The sequence below is a fragment of the Danio aesculapii genome, chromosome 14 (assembly GCF_903798145.1).
Source record: "Danio aesculapii chromosome 14, fDanAes4.1, whole genome shotgun sequence".
Lineage (NCBI taxonomy): Eukaryota > Metazoa > Chordata > Actinopteri > Cypriniformes > Danionidae > Danio > Danio aesculapii.
In genome coordinates this window covers 12474072-12497020 of record NC_079448.1, presented here as the reverse complement: position 1 = coordinate 12497020, position 22949 = coordinate 12474072, and the positions used below count along the sequence as shown (strand labels likewise).

The window sequence follows — 22949 nt, the reverse complement described above, 5'->3', positions numbered from 1 at the left end:
CCCTTGTCAGAACGAACGATGCAATGCCAAATCTTATCGTATCTTTAGTTACTATAACCATGTTTTCATGAAAGGTACACTAGGTAAACATACTGCCGCGAAAACAACACGAACATATGCTCCATCATGCATTCAGTCGGTCTGTAACTAAAACCATAACTCTACCTCAATATATCTGCAAACCATTTTCATATGCATGCAAACCAACGTTTCACTGAGATTGGTGCTAATCGAAAAATCCTTTTGGCCCCGTCCACGAGATTAGTCAATGGGCTGATGGAAAAAATTGTCTTTTGTCCCATTCAGAGTGTCAGCAAGTGAAACATTTCTCCATTTCCAAAGACTCGAATATCTTTTGTTTGTTAGCCTTGCCCTCATTTGTTCATATGTCTTGGCAGTGTTGAGAGCGAGGGATTGGTTAAAGTGTCTTGAGTTGAAATGTTTGTTTGGCCGACTGCAGAAATGTGTGTGAACTAGAAGGCCTCCATCCGTGCTAACACTGGTAGTGGATGTGCTGGTGCTGGTGAATTTTGCCATCTACGTGCGAGTGTGTGTGCGTGTGAACGTCTGAGAGATCTTTGGGTAGACTTTAGGAGCCGATTGAGCCAGCAGGAGCTGCTGTTGCTGCTGTTGGGCCAGATACTCCTCGTAGAGACAAGGCGATACAGTCTTTATCGGCCGGTCGGTCTCTTGGTGGCTGCCGGTGGCCGTTGGGTAACGTTTGGGCTGAGATTATGGCTCCTGAGGAGCATGCTTTCTGGACTGGCAGAACCAAAGCAGGACAGTGCCGAGAATGAAGACTATTCCTGCGGGATGCCGATGATGACGGGCCAGGGGAGGCTGGGGGGGCAGAACTGATGGATCGGGGAGAACGGCGGCTTTGGGTCTAGATGAAGAGAGAGAGAAAATGTGAAAATCGTAAGGCCAAAAAAACTCACGAGTTATGGGTATCAGTTTCACATTTTTAATGAGGATGAGTGTCAGAAGACATGTTTAGGCTTGAAGGAAACTTTCATTAGAACATAAACTGTCAAGGTTTTATATTAGGGCTGCACAAGATATCCATATCACAATGTATGTGTCTGCTATTGTTACATCGCAAGACATGCAATGTTGAGTTAGGATTATAGATGACTAGAAACCACAGATCAAAACACACAAGGTTTGTAGAGACACTGCAGAATTGAACTGTAATAGAGTGACGGTTTATCATCTGCATGTATACTGATGCTGATAATAATATTATTACTATTATCTTCATTTTTTTTAATGGTAAAATTAGCCATTTTAACAATTAATAGTCCCCCCCCCCAGTCCTAACGTGTATCTGTTATATTTATTTTGTGTATAAATAAATGATCATGTAAAAGTTTGCAGCCTCTTTTTAAATTTTTTTTTATTTCTTTGTTTTTTTGCAAAGATGCATTAAATTAATCAAATGAATTAATAGACATCTAAACTACTAAAATGTAATTTAAATTTAATTAATTTAAATGAAAAATCCTTAAAAATAAATCCGATTTTGAATTATTCATTAATTTTTCTTTTCGGCTTAGTCCCTTTAATAATCCGGGGTCGCCACAGCGTAATGAACCGCCAACTTATCCAGCATATGTTTTACGCAGCGGATGTCCTTCCAGCTGCAACCCATCACTGGGAAACATCCTTACACACTCATTTACTTTGGTTAATTTTAGCATACCCAGTTAACCTGGAGGAAACCCACGCAAACACAGGGAGAACATGCAAACTCCACACAGAAATGCCTACTGACCCAGCCGAGGCTCGAACCAGCGACGTTCTTGGTGTGAGCCGAATGTGCTACCCACTGCACCACCACGTCGCATGTATATATATTATATATATATATATATATATGCACACTTTTGATTATTAATAGCAACCTGTACATATGTTCATCTATTGTAAAATCTCTGTTCATTGCTAATACAACCTGTATAGGTTTATAGTACATCCATCTGTAAATATTACCCATAGTTTTTCTATAACTGCACTTTATAATTTATACCTATATCCTGCACTTGCTGCTATTGCACTCCTGGTTAGACCTAAACTGCATTTTGTTGCCTTGTACTTGTACATGTGTAATGACAAAATCTAATCTAAAAATATATATGGGGCGATGCGGTAGCGCAGTGGTTAGCACAATCGCCTTACAGCAAGAAGGTTGCTGATTTGGGCCTTGGCTTGAACAGTTGGCAATTCTGTGAGGAATTTGCATGTTTTCCCCGTGTTCGCGTGGGTTTCCTCCGGGTGCTCCGGTTTCCCCCACAGTCCAAAGACATGCGCTATAGGTGAATAGGGTAAGCTAAATTGGCCATAGTGTATGTGTGTGATTTGAGTGTGTATGGGTGTTTCCCATTGATGGGTTGCAGCTAGAAGGGCAACTGCTGCGTGAAACGTGCTGGATAAGTTGCCGATTCTTTCCACTGTGGCGAACCCAGATTAATAAAGGGAGTAAGCTGAATAGAAAATGAATAAATTAAGAAAAAAATATTTAAATATGTAAATATAAAAATATTTAAACTTTAACATTTAAAACCATTTAAAAGTGACTAATAAAACATTTATTTATTAAGTTCATTCTTTTTTTGTTACAGTAGTGTACAATAATGGCAATTGTGCATATTCACTAGACTAATATGCAGTCAAACTAGCTAAATAGTGTGAAATGCATCAGAGTGCCACTGACCGGGCAGCACAGTGAGGAAAGCACTGCGGAAGCTGTAGCCCATGGTATTTGCCCCCAGGCAGATGTACATGCCGGCGTCCTCCTCCTTGGCTCGAGTGATCAGCAGTTTGTTCAAATAAGAGCCGTCGGGTCGTGACCACACGTCACCCGTGGGCAACACAACGAAGTGATGGTCTCCCACCTCAATCGTAGAGTTGTACTTGCCCTCGCCGCCCGGTTCCACCCTCTTTAACCATTGGATAACCGCTTGACGTCACTGCGTACTTTGCATGGAAGGACGTGGTGCCACCGTAGTCCACTGTAGTGTTCTACTGGGATGAGTGCCCGTCAGGATGGGCTTGGAATTTGTGGCTCTATAATGAAATAAAGAAGATTTTATTTTCTAATCAGCATTTAACACAATTATGTGTTTATAATGCTCCGAGTTTTCTGTTCCCTGGAAATAGTTTTGGGGTATTTTGAGAAGAAAGAAAAATGTCTGATATGACTGTAGCGAGAGTGAGATTAACTAAGTTTCCCCTATTCGGATGTGGTTGTAATTAAACAGATGCAGCCAGGATTCAATAAGAAGCTGCTTATGATCTAGAGGAAATCTTTCTTTATTGGATTTTCTCTTGGATTTATGACTAAATGTTAAATGGTAGTTCCATCCAAAAATGAAAATTCTGTTTTCATTTACTCAGCCTCCACTTGTGGCAAACATGTTCTCTTTCTTTTTTTTTCTGTTAAACACAACAGAAAATTGTCACGAGGAGAGGGAGTGGACGTTTTGTTTTCTGTTTATTTATTATAGGCATTTAAATGTCATCTCTTTCCTTTTATGCGTGAGTTTGAACATTATTACAAAGATATTTCCTATGAACGTCAATGGCTATGGGTTTGTCTAACACTTTCCCCCACTTTAAATTCTTAAACACTTTCCCCGCTAATGTTTTTAAAAAAAACTATATTTGATCCTTTATCATAATATTTTCTGTTATGAATATATGCTATTTTATCAAATAAATAATTGATACACACACACCGCCTGTACAACTTTCTTTATGGTATCTTCACTTAGATGTATAGATTCTAATACTGTACAGTATATTCAGCCCTTATCTCACGAGTAACATAACTATGTATTTTACGTATTATCAGTTTAGTGACGAATTCATATTAATTTGTGTGAGTTCAGTCATATGAAAATGTACGATTTTAAAAGGAGACGTGGCACCCAACCCCACCCCTAAACCCAACCGTCATTGGGGATAAGCGAAGCGTAGTAAATTGTACAAATGAGATCGTACGAATTCATACGAATTAGCCACTAAATCAAAAAGTTACGAATTGTCGTGGGATTGTGTTGGTATATTCTATCCCCCTCTGCCAAACCATACACCTAAACTCAAGCCTCACAGGAAACAATCTACATTTTCAGAATATGTCATGTGTGAGTTATAAGCCATTTTCCACATGGGGACCAAAATTGACTGGTATTGCTACATTTGGAAATAAAAGGACACTCACGTAAGATTGTTAATATAGATGGAATTACAGAAAATTGTGCGTCTGTTAAGGTGTCTCACACACTGCCTTTTTCTGATGTGATTCAAAATGATTGAAACATGAACTATCAGAGTCTTTGTATTTTGTATCCGGGATACCCAGAAGTCCTATAACTCATTCAGGACTTTCGCTTTGCTTTCAGTTTTCGTAATACACAGACTGCCTCAACCTGTCAATGATGGCGAAGCATTATCTATCAACTGACAAAATGTCAATAACAAGGAAACAATTAAAATCTTATTTTGTGTTCAACAGAAATAAAAGCTTTTTATTAGTTTAGAACAGGGCTACGGCCCCCGAGGCAATTTGTTTCTGGCCCTCCAAATAGTGTGACCAAGACATCAAAAAAAAATTTAGTTCAGTCGAAAAACAGTCACTATAGTTATGAAGTGATGTGCGTCTGTTCAATACAGCACGAGCTGAGGTTGAAGGCTGCGCAGAGAGTGAATCAAGTGACATTAAGCGAGTGCCTGCGGGCAGGCGAAACATTTGGATATGTTTGTAGAAAAGGCATTTTTGTGCATTGCACTGATACGTTAATAGGGATGCAATGATTAGCTGATTTCACTATTAACTGCGCTTTAATTCATTACGGTTAATCGTAAGGCTTCTTAACGCTGCGTTTCTGTTGCAAGGAACAACTGCTGCAGCTAAAATTTTATACCAACTGTGTGCTATAGTTTAAAGTTCCGAGCTTATACCGAGGCTAATACGAATGTGCACTGGATTAACTATAGCAGCAGGCCGCTCACATATTGCATCTTTTCCACACGCAAGTTCATTATTTGCAATGGAAATGTGCATATTGTAAGCGGTGCATGCACGGCTCACAGGCAGAATGACACACTTGTGCCCTCCAGGCACACACAGTAGAAATTATCTCATGTTTTAGTGGTGAGAGTTGTGCGTGGCTTTCAGTGCAATGTAAACAAAAGATACGCAAGACGATTTTACTACAAATGATTATGTATGTATGAACGCAGATAATAACAACAGTTCATTTAAATTCTCAGCTAATATATAGCTTAAATTAACATTAGACAAATAATATTTTTAATTTATTCTAATTCTTATATTTATTTATTCATTGTTTCTGTCATTTATTTTCATTGTAAAGTATCACTCACGTTTAAATCAAAAACTTTTTCATTTGTTTTAAAGTTAAACTTTTAAGTTCGCCGCGTTAACCAATCAGGAACTTGCTCTTGAGGGGCCGTAATTATGACGTAGCGCCTGTTGGTGTTCCCGGGGGAAAAATCTCCTGCCTTATACCACACAACCAGTTCATCAAACTGGGCTCGGCTCAGTCAGAAGCATCGCTGAAAGCTTCCATCATCCAGGTTAAGTTCTGGAGGAGTTTATGAACTCACACAGCTGGCTGCACCACTGAAAGTATCTAGTGGACACAGACACGGCTCCAAATGAATCAACGCTGTTTTTCAGCCTTTATAAAGCACATAAACACAGGTATTTTCCTCAATAAAATGTTAGCCATTTAGGAATGAAGCTACAGTCACCGGGCAGACAGAAGCCCTGCAGAGTCTGCAAATCCGTGTCTGTTCTCAAGTGGATTTCCACGCGCGAATAAAGCGAGTAAACTCAAATGTTCACGCGTCTATTTACACGCGATTTATCCGCATTTTCTGCGTCTGGTGTGAACACAGCATTATATTGCTGTTGTGTCATCACTTATATTGCAAGTCATATCTCTCCGCTCCCTCATTTGGGATGCTTTTCATGAACTGGCCCCCATGACAAACTAATTGAATAGCCCTGGTTTAGAACCACATGAGGGAGAGAATGTTTTCTTTCTTTTCTTTTTTTTGGTGTATTATCTCTTTAGTCTGTACTAAATCAAACTATCCACTCAACGGTTACATGAGCTTAACAACCAATTTCTCTCTAACTCCAACGCTTGGACTCCAGTATGGATTTTATTATTCAGTTGTTTAGTATTTGTGAGGCCAGAATATGGACCAATATTTGAACAATGTTTTTGCTGCTTTTAACTAGGTTATAAGTTTTTTTTCCCTCCAACATCTGTTGACATCTAGTACAAAGAGGATGAACAATAGCAATATTTTACTTCAGAAGATTTAGGAAAGCAATACTTTAGTGGAACCTTGTTCTGGCATTTTCTGAAAGACAATATTACTTTTACAGGCTAAATAAATATTCTAGATTTACTCTATACTTATACCTATAGCTAATAAATCCAGTACATTCAGAGAACTAAGAATTTAAAGCCTGTGTCAAATCAAAATTTACATTGTTTATTTTGCTAGCTCGCATTGTTATTCTTTATTTGAACTGAACAAAATCTGTTTAATAATCTTCAAACAACCGACTATTAGCTTCAGCATTTGGAGTGGTGGTCCTTCTGTTGATGTCGATTTGACGGCTTCAGCCACAATATTCTTAACCACACTTATCTTACCGTTATTTTGCTATGAGGAACTAGATTTCTCAAAAAGAAACCTCGCCCCCTACTCAATATTTCTTTCAGTTGGAGGTACAGTACATCAACACATTAAAATAATTCTTCCGGTTCATGCTGACCTCCATAGCTGTGTATATATGCACTGTATTCCTTGGTTCATTGACCGGTAATTGATTGACATTTCTTTTGGCGCTGCAGTGCATTAGTGCTGCTAATAAAAATGCTAATGTTGTTTGTTAGCGATGACTGAGTCAATTCTTCCAAACACAAATCTCTGTCAGCCTGCCAGACAGCTGTTAAACCTCTTTAAACAGCATCCAGCTAATGAGCAATAAGCTTAAACTGTTGCTGCATGTTCAATCTACACCATATCAGTGATTCATCAAGAACCGCACTTCATTCCAGCAGAAGATGAACGAGCCGATGTGTGTGACTCACGGATGACTTCCACTTTATAGGTGGCGTTGATCTCTCCTGCGCGGTTGGACACATGACACGTGTATTTGCCGCTGTGTTCGGGCGTCAGGTTTTTCAGGCTGAGAGTCCACTTCTTCTTCCGTCCCTCGCCAACTTCTTCAGGTGTCAGAGGCCTGCTGTCCTTCAGCCAGACGATGTCCGGTCTGGGGTTTCCGCTGGCGGTGCACTTGAGCCTCACGGAGCTGCCCACTGGGCGGGCAATCACACGCTTTCTCATTTTGGCTGGCTGTGTGAAGCGAGGCCGCACTACAAAGTAAAAGAAAAAGAGGTGAGAAAAATGTTTAGACGGCAACTTGGAAGAGAGAGTAACTTGAAACCTGAATGGAACAGGTTTCTAGCAGTTTTCTCAGGTTTACCGCCTGCTTTAGTGAGATGTCTAGTTGTTAAATTTTCTATGCTTGTCAAAAGCATGTCTGTTCATATTTCACTATAAACTGAATAAGGATTTCAAATAAAATCATTTTTGTTCACACTTCTTAATATAAATAAGTACACCCGTTTTGAAAATGTATATTTAAATTTAAAGGCTTAAGAAACCCTCAAGTACTTTTTGAGATTTCAACAAATGTGTGTGTGTTGAGCATCAGTTAAGACAACGTTAGCACCTGTCAGCTTTAATTGTGGGGAAAACTGGATAATTTTGAGCTTTTGTCAGCTAATTTCATCTTCCGGGTTTAAAATAATTTTTGGGGCGGGATTAAAATCAGTGATGTGGCGCCAATCTGCTAGTGGAGGGATGCGTTCGGTTTCTCATTATTATTCATAGCTGAGTTTTCTATTCCTATGAGAAGACCCTGCTTCTTAATTATTCATGAGAGCACCGTGCTTTCCGAAGGCAAAGGCAGACCTGCCAAGCTGTGAGACCCAATGACTGGGTGAGGCCACGTCCGTGGACTCCACATACGGCACGCAGTATTTAGCCGTTCATGGAGGGTCGTATGTGTTTGTTTCCATGATCCATGGGGTTTGTTGCATGTTTTTCCACACAATCCTGTCTCAGCCGATGCAAAAGCTGTTTGTGTGCAGCAAGTATTTTTGTTGAGAGAGCTGTATGAGAATTAGAGAATGTCAGACTTTGTCTTTTAATCAGGTTGAGTTTGTTCCCATTCAGACACATCGCCTATACCCGTGCTGCTGTGTTCACCTATGTTTAAAATCCTGCATTGCTATCCACTGTGTCTGCATTCAGACTCGGGGATTCAGGAGTAGGACGTCCTCATTTATAGTGTTTATATAAACATGATTATCTTATAATTATAAATTGTGGTTATGTTTATATTAAAATATGAATAACATATGTAGCAGGACATCAAATCACTGTTTTTTTCTTTGCATTTTAACTTTGTAAACTATAAAATAATGTGTCTTCTTACAGTTTGGGTCTCATTTTGTGAGCCATTTGACAACAGTTGTTCGCTTCCCTCTTTTTCCCCTACTCTGCTGGCCATGTCCACTCCTCCCTCTGATCATGATGCTTTTTTTTTTTAAACTAGGTAGACTTGAGCCAAATAAGGGGGGTTTCATGGGCCTTTAAACTAGTTATTGCAAAAACTAAACACAATTTTTTTTTTCCTATTTATGAAACTTTTATTTCATATTTTTCCCCAATATTAATTTGGGAGTAGTAATTTTGGATTTGTTTTTTGTTGGATTAGTTCCAGTTTTGCCTTTTTGATACTGACAAATCTAATGTATGTGCAGAAATATATTATTGTAAAGCATCCTATAGAAATGATTGACTTAAAAGAGACATCTGTGAGGGGTGTACTCATCCATGCCGAGCACTGTAATCTTTATGAATTACAACTGTATTTTCATGTAGTATTGTAGTATATGCTTCACAGAATGTCTTGTGCTGTTGTGAAGAAACTTACAGAAATACTGAAGACAATATTCATTAACAATAAATGAACAAAAAACAACAATAAAATGCAAACCAATTTTCAAGACTTCACACTTAGATATTGCTTGATAATAATAGCAGGTTTGGCATGCTGTCCTGGGAGAGAACCCTGAGCTCAGAGATAATTGATCCCAGGGCTCCCGCCTGGACAATGAGCACGTAAGGGGGTCTGAGATCAGGTAGTCCTCGAGAGCTACCCCTGGTAAAAAAGAAAAAGGGGGAGATGGGGGGAGTGGGGTTTCTTCGGAAAACGAAGATAAGGGAGTAGTTTTAGACAGGCTACTTGTAGTGAGTTTGGATTAACCTGATGGGCTTACTAATAATTACAGATGAGAGACCAGCTGCGATCAATCATATCACGTTCTTCTCTCGAAATTAGTTTGTGAAACTTCACTTACTGTTTGCTTGTATTATAAAAATTAAAAGTAAATAAAAACAGATGTACAGTTTGCATAGACACAGTTTTCAAAACTACTTTTCCTTAATGTTTTGTTTGTCTTCAACATATTCCTGTTTATTAAATAGATTTTAAGGATGTACTGATATGGATATTTTAACCCTTCATATTTGAAAGCCGATAATTCATAACTCTTTATTGTATATTTAATGACTGATAATAACTCTATCCAATAAGTATTTATATTTGGTTACATTTAACTCTTTATATTTGGAGTCTGATAACCAATATACAATAAATAATATATTGATATATAAATATTTATAGAAGTATATTTAAATATAATATAATAATATATCGATATACAAATAGAAGTCTTTTTATTCATCAGGGGTCACCACAGCGGAATGAACCACCAACTTATTTGGCATATGTTTTACACAGCGGATGCCCTTCCAGCTGCAACCCAGTACTGGGAAACATCCATACACACTCGCATTCACACACATACACTACGGCCAATTTAGTTTGTTCAAGTCACCTATACCGCATGTCTTTGGATTGTGGGGGAATCCAGAGACCAAGAGGAAACCCACGCGAACATGAGGAGAACATACAAACTCCAACTGACCCAGCCGGGAATCGAACCAGCAACCTTTTTTTCTGTGAGGCGACAGTGCTAACCACTGAGCCACCATCCCATCCATAAATATTTATATAAACATTTTAATTAATTTATATATATATATATATATATATATATATATATATATATATATATATATATATATATATCTATATATATATATATATATATAATATATATAAGTTTTCATAGCCTGAGAGTTGCATCTTGACTATAAGCGATTTACATATCCGATTCATGATTTGCAAAACTTAATTTTAAATGCACATTTAGATACCAAGCCTACTACTTTTCACAATTAACTCCCTAAATAAATAAAGGAAGGCTGATTCATCAATAGAATTTACACAACCCTGCTAAGATTACAAAGAAAATAAAGCTTAAAAGAGCGGACATGCAGTTCTTGTGTGGGCAAATTTACTGAGCAAAGCACCACACCATGAATGCAATCAGACAAAGCAAACAGCAGCTCCTCTGTAGTTTGACTCTATAGTTCCCTGCTGACTGTTTAGCGCTCGCAGCAGACTCTGAACAAACACCGCAAAAGCAAATACAACAGTGAACTAAGCATCTCCCACCAGCAGCCACCTCAACTACTACAACTCCACAGTACAAAAACAAGCAGGTCAGGCCCTCGTTGAACACCGCAGAGTTTAGCGATATCAAATCAGATGGCAGTCGTCTGAGGGAATGGAATGCTTCCCCCCTCACGCTTCACATAAATAGCCTGCTCTTTGGCTTGTCAAATGCAATTACCAAAGCAAACACTGGACTCCAGAAGCAGGAGTGTGTGACTCCAGGGAGCATCGGGACACAGGAAATGGTATGGGGACTGTCCAATCGCAGACCACACGGCTACCTGTCAGTATCTGGGAAGATTCAGCCACATGTGTGAAAATACAGGAGCGACGGATGGTACGTGCTGTCCAAACACATTGTGATGGATTCAGTTGCCACATGTTTTTCCATTAGGATATACAGATCAAACCTGGATCACCTTCGCTCTTCTAGCACACAGCATGTAATCATACTTTTGAAAGACTGTAAGGCTCTTTACTGCAGTTATGCTACAGTAAAATGTCACCATTACTATGCTACAACAAATCAGCAAGTCAAACTATGCTGTAACAGAATGGCAGGTGCTGCTACAGTATACTACACCATATTATCAACATTAATAAGCTACAACAAAACAGCAAGTGCTTCTATGCTACAAAAAATTTGCAAAAAAACTACAAAAAAATTTGCAGCATCAAGCAACATAATGTGCCGTTTTGTCTGGCGAAACAACATCAAATGGAAGTAGATGAGAATAAAAGTCGACATTCAACTTACAATGGCTGAAAAAACAATCTTGTCTGAAAAAATAAGATGGAAAAACCTGATTTATACACTACTAGTTTGCTTGAGTGTGCACAGCGAATGTGACGTCATCTCTGAGTTTGCAGAGGTTCGTGTAACAAGATCTCAGCAAGAGAAAGGAGGGAAGTTTTTGTTAAAAAGTTTAGAAAAACTCGGGATAAGTTTGTTAAAACTAATAAGAAAGGCTGTGGCAAAAGTGGAGACCCAGGTGGCTTTAATACACAAATAAAGAATATGTTTTTCCACCAGTCATAGGTTTTACACTGATGTGCAGGGTGGGCCATTTATATAGCTGCACCTTAATAAAATGGGAATGGTTGGTGATATTAATGTGTTTGTGGCACATTAGTATATGTGAGGGGGCTCATGAAAGAATAAAGTTACGTTAAAACCAAGCACATCATTGTTTTTCTTGTGAAATTCCCAATGAGTTTGATCTGTCACATGTCCCTCTTCCCATTGAAAAAACTACAGTTGGATCCAAGATGGCCGACTTCAAAATGGCCACCATGGTGTCCACCCATCTTGAAAAGTTTGCCCCCTCACATATACTAATGTGCCACAAACAAGACGTTAATATCACCAACAAATCCCATTTTATTAAGGTGTATCTATATAAATGGCCCACACTGTATATATTACAATTTTAAATTTAAAACAATTTAGTAGTTACAAAAATAAAATTAAAGTAACAAAATTATTTCTTTGATAACTGGTAAAGAATATTTAAACCTATCGGTTTTCAATACACTAATGCCATATTTTTCTAGGCTTTATTGATGATAATAGTCAGGAATGTTGGACCATTATTGCCTTGGCATACAGTATAATCAGAGGACACAAACTAGCCAGACAATAATGTGTGAATTGTAGAGTGGGTTAAATTTTTATATATTTATTTATTTATATATATACACGTCAGTATTTTTTAGTAAGTGTACTTTTTATTTATTTTTTGCTGTTATTCTTGCCATATAAAAATATATATATTTGTAGGGCAACCCCATGTTCTGTTGTCATTAATATTTAACTTTTAATGGGTAGAATTGTCAAAGATTTAAAAAAAAAAGCAAGTGATGCAAAGTTTGATTTAAAAAATCTTTAATGGTTAATCTTTATAATCATTAAAATAATTTATAAAAATAAAAAAAATAATTTGTTTGAAAATCTTGAATGATATTAATGATATTATATAGTTCCAGAGTTTCCTACTTCTCTGTTTATTCGTCTGACGTTGAGTTTATTTTTTAAAGCCCCTGTCATTTTAAAGAATTTAACTAGAGCAAACACGTCAAGAACAGCCTCATCCGTTTCGTGGGGTGCACGTGTAGTCAGCAGAGGTCTGCGACATGGTGCCAGGCGAAAGTATAAATCAGCCTTAAGCTACAAAACAGCAAGTATTGCTATGGTAAAATAAATGTTAGTATGCATATATGCTAATAAGTGTTGGTAAGACTCATCACTGCTATGTCACTTCTATTTGCTAAAATAAAAAAGCTAATTTTATGCTACAATATAATTACAGCACAACTAAGTTTTTTTTTTTAATCAACAACTCCACAGCACAATATTACTACAGCTATGCTACAAAACAACAGCTATAGACCATTTTGAGGGATGTACACAATAACAATGGTTCTAACCTATTTCCTGTATTACATTTTTAATTTCCATAGCTTCCAAGAATCCAAAAATGCCCACACATTGATAATGTTATGACAGCTGTTTTAACATATAAGATATGATTAAATTTCCTCTTTCTAAATTAACAAAACAGTTTGACAACAAGCAGGAAATGTTTATGGGCCAATGTCATTGCCACATTGAAATTGTCTATATTCAATAACATGTTTTATAGCACATTCTTTAAAGCATATATTTTTATAGCATATTTGTATACAACGAAAATCAGTCTAACTTTACTACAGGCAAATAGCAACATTACAATACTATAAAATACATCCATCCCCTAATATGCTACAACTAAGTCAAGTTTCACAAACATAAGCTGCGGTCACATTGGGCTTTGTGTGTGTGAAATTCTGTCGTGCGGCGCTGCGAAAAGGGGCGGGATTAAACAAGATGATTAGACATTAAAAAAGCGAGCGATAGCTCCATGTTTTAAATTTCTGTCCAGAGAGGTCATGTTTTGATCCTCGATTGGTCTCACGCAGTCAAGTGATGCGATTTCGCAGGTCAGAGTTCACCAAGCCTGAACTTTGCACTGCAGCAACATGCGAAACTTACGCATGACCCCGCATTTCCGGTCTGACGCATCCGCGCGCGTATGAATGGAAGTCATGTGATATGATTGATCGCAGCTGACCTCATTTTTAATCATTAGTAAACCAATCGGATTATTCCAAACTCCCTATAAACAGCCCGTCTATCATTACTCCCTTCCCAGCAAGCATTTTTGTTTTTAATAGATGTCTAATAGACGTCTAAACATAGTCCAAAACTAGACTACTCATCAGTAAATAAACAGAAATGAATGACGACATATATAAAGTCTGTCTAATCTGTCTATTGGACGACTAGTCTAGTTTTGGGCTATTCTTAGATGTCTATTAGATTTTCACTGACAGCCCAAGTTTAGCCTTACTTTAGCCAAGCTGTCTACATTTAGATGTCTATTAGACGTCTATTAAACACAATATTGTTTGCTGGTGTAGAATCTGAAATTTGTAATAACCTGTGTGTACTTTAAATAAAATCAACTCTATATTATATTATTTTTTATTTTTCTTTAGTTTGTTTTTCATTGATAATGTCAGTTATGGATATATAATCATTTATAAATCTTAGATATTCATTTAGTTATCTGTTTATTTGATTCATATTTTTAATTCATTTGTTTATCATTTATTATATTAATCATTTATTGATTAGTCTTATTTATTGATTGTTTAGTCTTATTTGGATGGTGTTTCATGAAATGTTCCTCTCCACTGATATGAGATATGAGGGTATGTCTCTAATTCAATTATTATCTGGCGGGGAGACTGCGATTTAACACTGGGTTATCTTCGTTTTTTTAAAGAATCCCCCCATCCACCCCATCTCCGCCTTTTCCTTATTTACCAGGAGGAGCTCTCAAAAACTACCTGGTCTCGTACCCCCTTACATGCTCATTGACCAGGCGAGCTCAGGGTTCTCTCCCAAGACAGCACGCCAAACCTGCTATTATTATCATCATCAAGCAATATCTAAGTGTGAACTCTCGAAATATCAGTATTACTATATAACTAAATATCACTCCACCTACACCACTTCAACTATGCTACAATAAAACATCCGAGCTGCGGCACTATAAAAAAAACCCAACAAGGGTTTCAGGATCATGACCATTTCACAAACTGCTGGGAGTGAAAAAAAAGCCTAGCATGTTTATGATGTCTAGTATTTCAAAGTTGAACGTTTCCATGTTTTTATTTAAAGTTGTAATGCAATGTAAAACTAAAAGTTACAATTCATGAAAAGCAGCTTATGAAACAACTTGGCAGCTGCTGTGCATATTTTCAGTGACTTTCTGGGCAGCAATTATAAATACCAGGAATGAAGGAGATCAAAGGGGATCAGAGGACTCTAGCACCTTACCCAGTTTTCCAGTCAGGTCAGTGGAGTACTCTGTTTCACCAGCTGGTCTGGCACCTTCCCTCCCGGCGCTGGAGTCATCTAGAGAGACAAAGAGAAATGGAAAATTGAATATTAACATATCAAAATACCTGATTGTGTTTCTCTTATCTATAATATAATGAACCACGGATATATTAAATCACTGTTATTCCTTCAATCTCCTGCTGAGAGCCTTCAAATTCAGACATTGCATTTTAGAGCTTGAGAGTTTCAGATTAAGGCCAGAAACAGTTTACTCAAGTGCACACAAGAGAACATGGCCATCGCATTGCAGGCGTGCGCTCTTGCGTTACAGGGCTGGTAATAAACCTTAGCACTCAAGGGGGCGATAGAGTTTCCTTCAGATGTTACTGTCATTAATGCGGCTGTGTTCTTATTCAAGTTAACGAGCTATAAACAAGCTGACTAGATGCTTTTCAAACTGTTGACATTTCCAAGCACAGTGATAGGCATAAGTCATGTACACACCGATGTTGTGTAGAGCATGTTTTTACCACAGATATAGTTTCATAGAGTTGTGGTCTAAATGTGCCATTCAGATTTATGATCTAATCTATGAACTGATTTTACCCTGAACCACAAAACATAAGTGTCAGTTTTGTGAAATTATATTTATTACATTTCCACTGATTTATTCTTTGTTAGACTGTAAAACCCAACAGTCAACTTATCAAATGAAATGAGTGTAGTTAACTCAATTTACTGGAAGTTAATTCGACTCATTTGAAAAGAGTTTTGAACTCAGTGTTGAAGGTAATGAGTTAATTAAATACCTCATTCAACTTAAATGGAGTAAGTTCACAGTACTCGTATAGATTAGTTTAGTAACTCAAACGGTTTGACTTGCCTTAGCTTATTGGGTTTTACAGTACTCAGCTGGTTTGAGTTCTCTTCATTTATTGGGTTTTACTGTGCTCAAATTGCTTCGTTTACTCAAATGGATCAAGTACACAGTACTCATTAGGATTAGTTTTTTAACTAAATAGTTTGTTGCAATCGGTTTTCTCAAACTGTTTAAATTACCTTAACTTTTTGGGTTAAACAGTGTAGGATCTGTCAATATTTGGATCAGTTACAACTATCTGACAATCTAAAGTCTGAGGTAGGGATGCAACGATTACAGATTTTGGTTGTACGATTATAGTCTGAGGAATAATCATGGTTATCACGATTATTATGCATTCATTAATTTAACATCAAAACACTACTAGTTTAGTAAATCACATGTAAACATATTTTAGTATGTATTGCTGCTCAGTAACTAAATAATATAGCACACAACAATAATAAAAAACTTTACGATTAATTAACCGTGATGATTTAAAATAGTGAAATCGGTTAATCGTTGCATCCCTAGTCTCAGGGTTAAAAAAATCTAAATACTAAGAACATCCCTATTCAAGCTGTCCAAATAAAGTCCTTAATTCACATCACTAATCAAAAAATGACTTTTGATATATTTACAGTAGGAGAATTTACAAAATGTCTTATATAATTAAATATTCCAATAATTTTGGGCGTCACATTACGAAAAGTATAACGATCGCAGCTTCCAGTTCAAGGAGACTTTAAACTTGCAGTTGGCAAAACTTTTAGTTACAGCAGTTTAATTCCGTGCAGAAACGCAGTGTTGAGAAGCCTTTACGATTAATTAACCATGACAAATTAAAGAACGTAAAATCGGTTAATTGTTGCATCCCTAGTCTGAGGGTAAAAAAAACAAATAAATAAATACTGAGAACATCGCCTTTAAAGTTGCCCAAATAAAGTTCTTAACTCACATCACTAATCAAAAAATGACTTTCGATATATTTACAGTAGAAGAATTTACAAAATGTCTTCATGGAGAATGATCTTTACTTAATATTCCAATGATTTTTGGCGTAAAAGTTAAATCAATAGTTTAGACCTAAACAGAATTTGCGTGCGTGGAAATTCGTAGATTTCCACAGATTTTTAGCCCATCATTGATTTTGTTTATTTACTTGTGTAAATATGTGTAATTTTATATTTGTTTAGTTTTTAAATTCATTTCACTAATTATTGTGATATAATAATAATAATAATAATAATAATAATAATAATAATAGTAATATTAAAATGTTGATATGATTTATTTACAATACAGTTGGAAAAAGTAATATTTTCTATATTATTATATAGTCTTTTAGTAGATATAATATATGAGAGGCTTGCTTTGTTTACCAAATAAATGGATCAAATTGGATTTGCATTGTAAACATTACATAAAAGTTAAAAATGTCTTATTTTTATTAGTAACTAAATAGTTTTTAGTTATGATACTCCTAAAATTATTCAGCATAAATCCGCAGATTTTTTTTTTTTTTTTTACAAAATTCTCTGCAGAAATAGCAAAAAATGTCCACAGATTCTGTCTGGCCGTTCCCATCACCAAAAATATACCAGTGCAACCAGCGCAAATATATAATTGATCTTGAAAACTGAGAGAAGTATTAAAGATGTTAGTACATGATGCAATTAACTCAAATCTACAGCCGCATGTTAGCATTCATTGTGAGCTAAATCTTCTCTACTGGAAAATCGATATTTCCAAAATGTAAGGCAAACATCTGAAGTCACGTGTTATGAAAACGATGGCTGGAAATCTGTAGCCCTTCTGCTCCAGTTACAGCCCCTGCTCATCCATTCACCACATGACTGGCATTTTCAGGCCTGTCAGCTCTTTGAAGCTGTCGGCGGGGTGGTTTGATCTGAGAATGTACACAGTTTAACACTCCTGCAGGAAAGGTTCCAGTCCGGGCAAAGAAACAAGCAGCTCATTGCTGGGCTAACAGCTTAATTACTATGGCTCTTACCCTTCAGCGAGCCCCTGAAGTACGGTCACTCTAAACATAACTCTTTTTTTGTTTTGGGCTCGCTTATTGAGCGCACATTTTGGTTGACACCTTAACAGGAGTTGCAGGATTACACATGGCTTGTCGTTTTAATATCATCCATAAATGTAGTCGGCATGTCAAGAAACTGCTCCAAAGCTTCGTAACATATACGGTGTTCTGTGAAGTGCACGCATACTTCAAGACTTCACAACGTCCATAAAGGTGTCTGAAGAAAAACCCAGGTTGATTCATGGAAAGTCAACAAATCTTGGAAGGATGAGGGTTGTCAGGTTTCTAAACCAAACAAACTCCTGTTTCCCTTTCATTAAAGAGAAGTGACACCGCAGTGTGCTGCATTTCACACGTCGACCATCCAGGGGTGTTCATAATTTCGAACAAGCTCAATATGACCGAGATGTTTGCATAACCCTTCAGTATGTTTGCTTTTATGTCTGCAGTGGAGACGGCAGTAGAACACAGGCCTGTTTCCATAGGAAATCTGAGCGTAGGGCCCGGCTCCGTTGGGTTTTCCCCAGGTTTGTGGCCTCCTCTGGTTGTAATGTTCACTGGTGAGGCTGGAGACCAGGTACCCTCTTTTGCTCTCTGGCAAGAGTTTCTGTGGATTTTGGCCCCAAGTTGCTCACTTAGCATGAAACGTCCAACTTGGCTTTACCACGTCTGTCAGGGGTAGCAAAACCCTCTGGTGTCCCAAGATTTATTGCTTTTCCATTTTCTGTTTATGACCTCCAGTGCTGTCAGAAAACAGTTGAATCGATGAAGTTGTTTTACAATAAAAGCGAAGCAACCACCTCCGCTCAAAGCAAAACAAGGTTTCTGAACACAACATGCTAATTATCCTGTCATCCTCTGTGTCTTTAGTGAAGTCGGCTATGAAACCGGAGATGGTTTGGAGACAACCCTCATGAGTGAAACCTCCTCGACAGGGTAGACAATACGGGCCGCTAGCTGTTAGCCGTTACCTTGGCTTTGATTTACTGAATTCCAACACTGGCTTATGGAAACCATTACCAACTCTACTGCTACACAGCTCTATATTAACAGCCAGCTCTAAACTGTGAAAATTTATGGGCCGTGGTCACAGCAGAGACGTTACTACATTACTGACTACAGACTAACCCGAGAATGAATAACACCAAGAAGTTGACAGATTAACTGCCTGCCGAGCATATTTATGTTCGATCGTACCAGTGTATCTTTTGGCTGCTGCATATTTGGGGCTTCAAGGACCTTGCTTGTGGATGTCTCACAATACGAAAAACTGAGACCTGGCTTGAACGTTGCGGTTTTTATGCAAGTAAACCTTTCGAATTCCACCAACATGAGCTTTTTTCTTTTGAACGCTGTGGACGATGTTTCACATGGACACCACTATGGTATCTAAATGTACATGTAGAAATGTCGTTTAATCTTTCAGAATAGTAAAAGTTAGCTAGCTATTTAGCTAAAATAACCAAACATTTTATTTTCCAGCCAACTCTTTTAGACTATTGTTTTCATTTATATATAGCTATTCTAAAATGTGGTAAAACAGCATCTGGAAGGCTTCCAGAAGGTACAAAGGACTGCTGAGATCATTCTCTGATTTGCTCCAGCGGTTCCAACGTTGACCTGTTCCATAACGTCAACTTCTGACTCAGTCTGATCACCTACAGTCATTCCTGCTTTGGCACAATCCCTAACAATCCCGCGCCTGAATCCGTTCTTCAGCTGCAGATTTAGAGAGGCCTTCTTTCCCGGAGTTGAAGACTGACCCTGCATTAAGTGTTTCCGTTTCTCTTTTAAGGATTACCGGAGCAGAGCAGAAGGAAAAGCAAAGAGTCTCACTGTGTATCCTCGGGGCCTTCATGAATACCAGCTGAATTCACATTACGAAAGGAAGACCTGGCTGATGTCCGACCAGGGCGATTTGCGGAAATACACATATACTGTAACGGGAGTATAAAAATCAAAAACATATCTGCTCTCTAAATCCACAAAAACTTCTGGTGTGCTATCAAATCATAAGTGTAAAAATAAAGTGAAACTGTAATTGGGAGATTTAGAAGTAAAAAAATCTAAAATTATCAGATTAATAATAGAATTGAATTGATTAATATAATTAATAATTGATTAAACTTTGAAAGCAAATACATTTTTAATAAAAATTAGCTTGGTGGATCAACGTTTTTGAAAATAGGCTCATTTTACAAATCACTTAGAGTTAAACAGTTGAGTTTTACCATTTACTTAATCCATTCAGTTAGCTGTTGCAATTGTTACCTTAATATAAATAATAGAATTGGATTTAATCATTAACATCTCCCTCAAAAAAAAAAAAAAGATATGTTTTGATAATTTTCATATATTTAAAATTTTCATATATTTAATGTTATTCATTAATAACAAAGCTTAAGTGTTTGTTATTTAAAGAAAAGTCTGTAATTATTGTCTACAAAGACCAAACAGAAAATGAAACGTTACTATTTTCTAGGTCGATATGGCTTGGAACTATACTCTCATTCTTGTGTAATAATCAAGGAACTTTGTTGCCATACAATGGCTGCAGCAATGAAGATATTGCATGCGTAATGTTACTGCAGCAAAGTTCCTTGGTTATTACACTGGGATGAGAGTACAGTTTCCAGTCATATTGACCTAAAAAAATTTACTTTTCATTTTCTATTAGTCTTAGTACATAATGCAACTACAGAAGAGTCAAGCCAGCAAACACACACATTGAAATTGTGCACAGTTTCTGCGTTTTTAATTAGTTGGAGTCTTGTAAATACTTGCGCTCGCCTCCCTTGCCAAAGTAAGCTACGGCGACATAGCGCATATGAGATAAATGACGTCAGTACATAACCGGTTATGATTATTACTGAACCGATACCAAATTGTCTGCGTATGCATTGAGGTGCACCGAAGAAACAACTCATTTGACACCCCTACTAAATATGGCAAAGAACATTTATTTTTTATCACAAAATTATCTGCAAATTTCTGGGAACTACTACCACAAAATGAGTAATATTTTATTCAGTAATATCAGTAATTTTTATAACAAAAAAATCGTGAAAAACTAGGTGGTCTGCCAAATGAAAAGATGAGCCTACTTCCAAAAAAGTGAAGTGTTCCTTTAACAAAATGTTTATCTTGAAATTACGTTAAAATACATTGGATTAAAACGCGTTTTCTGTTGTGCAGAATAATACTTCAGTAATTGTGCATCATTAATATACTTAAGTATTTTACATCTACTTTAAAAACAACAAAACTCTGTAATTGTCAAAAGTAATTTTTTACACTTTAAGGCATTTTTCATCATACTGTGGATTTAAAGCATTGCAGTTGTGCAAACATTGTAACAGAATGCACTGAAAAACACCAACAGCTCATTTGTGGTTTATTTGCTCTCTGCACAAAACGAGACATCGAATCTGTCAAGCTAAAACATTTGAGCAAATGAGAGAACGTTTGATAACTAAGGTCTGAACTAACAAATCTTCCACATTAAAGGGTCCTGGCCCCTAAATGCAGCCCATTTCTCTGATTGCTTCACAATGTCAAGAACAAACTAAAAACCTTCTTTTTTGTGCATGCACGTGTGTCAAGATGTACATCTTTGTTCAAACTCTAAATGTGTGCAGAGCTCTAGAGCGGCTTGTAACAACAGGGGTTTTGATGGCATACGATTGGTGGGCTCAGGGGTAATTGCGGCCACCTGCGATAGGATAAAGAGAAAGCAGCTTTACAGTCTGTGCTGTGGGGTTTGGAGCTCGAAAAGGTGCTTGTGCGCCAACTCAACTCCTGTTCTAGCTTGAAACTTGATCGTGAAGTTTAGCTAGTGAGGGTTTGTTTTGCATTACACTGTTTTTAATTTAAAACGGCAAAACAAAAACGTATGTTCATTTACACAACAACACTTCAATGTCAGAAAAACTAACTTTTAAAAATGGGTTTCTAACACTTTTTTTTTTTTTAAACAAATCCTTTATTGGTCCAAGCACACAATTAACACCTTTTCACACAAATATTACTTGATAATGATAACTACAGGACTGCATGCAAGCATACCAAGCAGCAACCTCCTACTCTTCTTAGGGAATCCAATACGAAAGTAACTAAAACTGCAATTCATCGACTGGCCTTTGGGGGCTGGCTCCAGGAACTTCAGATGTTTTCTGACTGCAATGGTAAATTGGCCAATTTTACAGCTGATAAAAACATGTTTACAGCCTGGTACAAAAGATGATTTTGGTGCATATAGCTAATATTAGCCTTCATGGCAAATGTGAGGGGGTAAATGTTTTTTATAACTATTCTGTTTCGTTTTTATTATGTCTGCATAATTAAGAGTGTGGTCACTTGAGTGACAGCTAGGTCTCGTTGGTCGCTGTCTCCTTAGCTGATTCCGGCTGATTAGCCACTGAACTCGGCATATACATCCTATTTTTGTTTTGTTTTATGTGGCTTTACACAGTCAGTTGCCTTTTGGAATTATTTCCTACAATTATCAGATAATATGGTATGCTGTGTGGACATAATTGTGCTCACAAACCGTTAAAGTTGCCTCCGTTTCCCAGGTGAGTGAAATTATATACTTTTCTAGCATATCTATAAATGTATTCACTTTACTTTAGATAATTTATCATTTATAATTTTCTTTAGACCTGTAATGCACTCCAGAATCTGACAGATTGATTAGCTGTAGGCTATAGAACTGTCATCTGAAATGTTGTCATACAGTGTTATGCCTGGATTTCATAAATAGCCTTGCATTTACCAACACAGACTGTATTTGATGTATTTGGGAATAATTCACATTTTCCTCCTGTAGAAAAACATCATAAGAACAATGTTTAGTGGCTCAATGTATTACAACAGGGTTGTATACTATATTAATAAAGTGTTCAGTCTTTTACAAACAAAGCACATGTGGTCAGAACACAAACTAGTTGCAGGTAAT

The 22949-nt window shown here is 37.1% G+C and overlaps 1 protein-coding gene across 1 annotated transcript in view; it reads right to left on the bottom strand.

Moving 5' to 3' along the window:
- Positions 1 to 101: 101 nt before the first annotated feature.
- The window catches only part of fgfrl1a (fibroblast growth factor receptor like 1a), a 110554-nt gene continuing 87706 nt past the window's right edge, over positions 102 to 22949 (bottom strand). Inside the window, 11 exon segments of the mRNA XM_056472805.1 lie at positions 102 to 573; positions 576 to 658; positions 660 to 753; positions 756 to 815; positions 818 to 886; positions 2714 to 2959; positions 2962 to 2985; positions 2988 to 3021; positions 3024 to 3066; positions 7136 to 7424; positions 15087 to 15164. Of these exon segments, the coding sequence (XP_056328780.1) occupies positions 494 to 573; positions 576 to 658; positions 660 to 753; positions 756 to 815; positions 818 to 886; positions 2714 to 2959; positions 2962 to 2985; positions 2988 to 3021; positions 3024 to 3066; positions 7136 to 7424; positions 15087 to 15164 (1100 nt within the window). The 3' untranslated portion in view covers positions 102 to 493.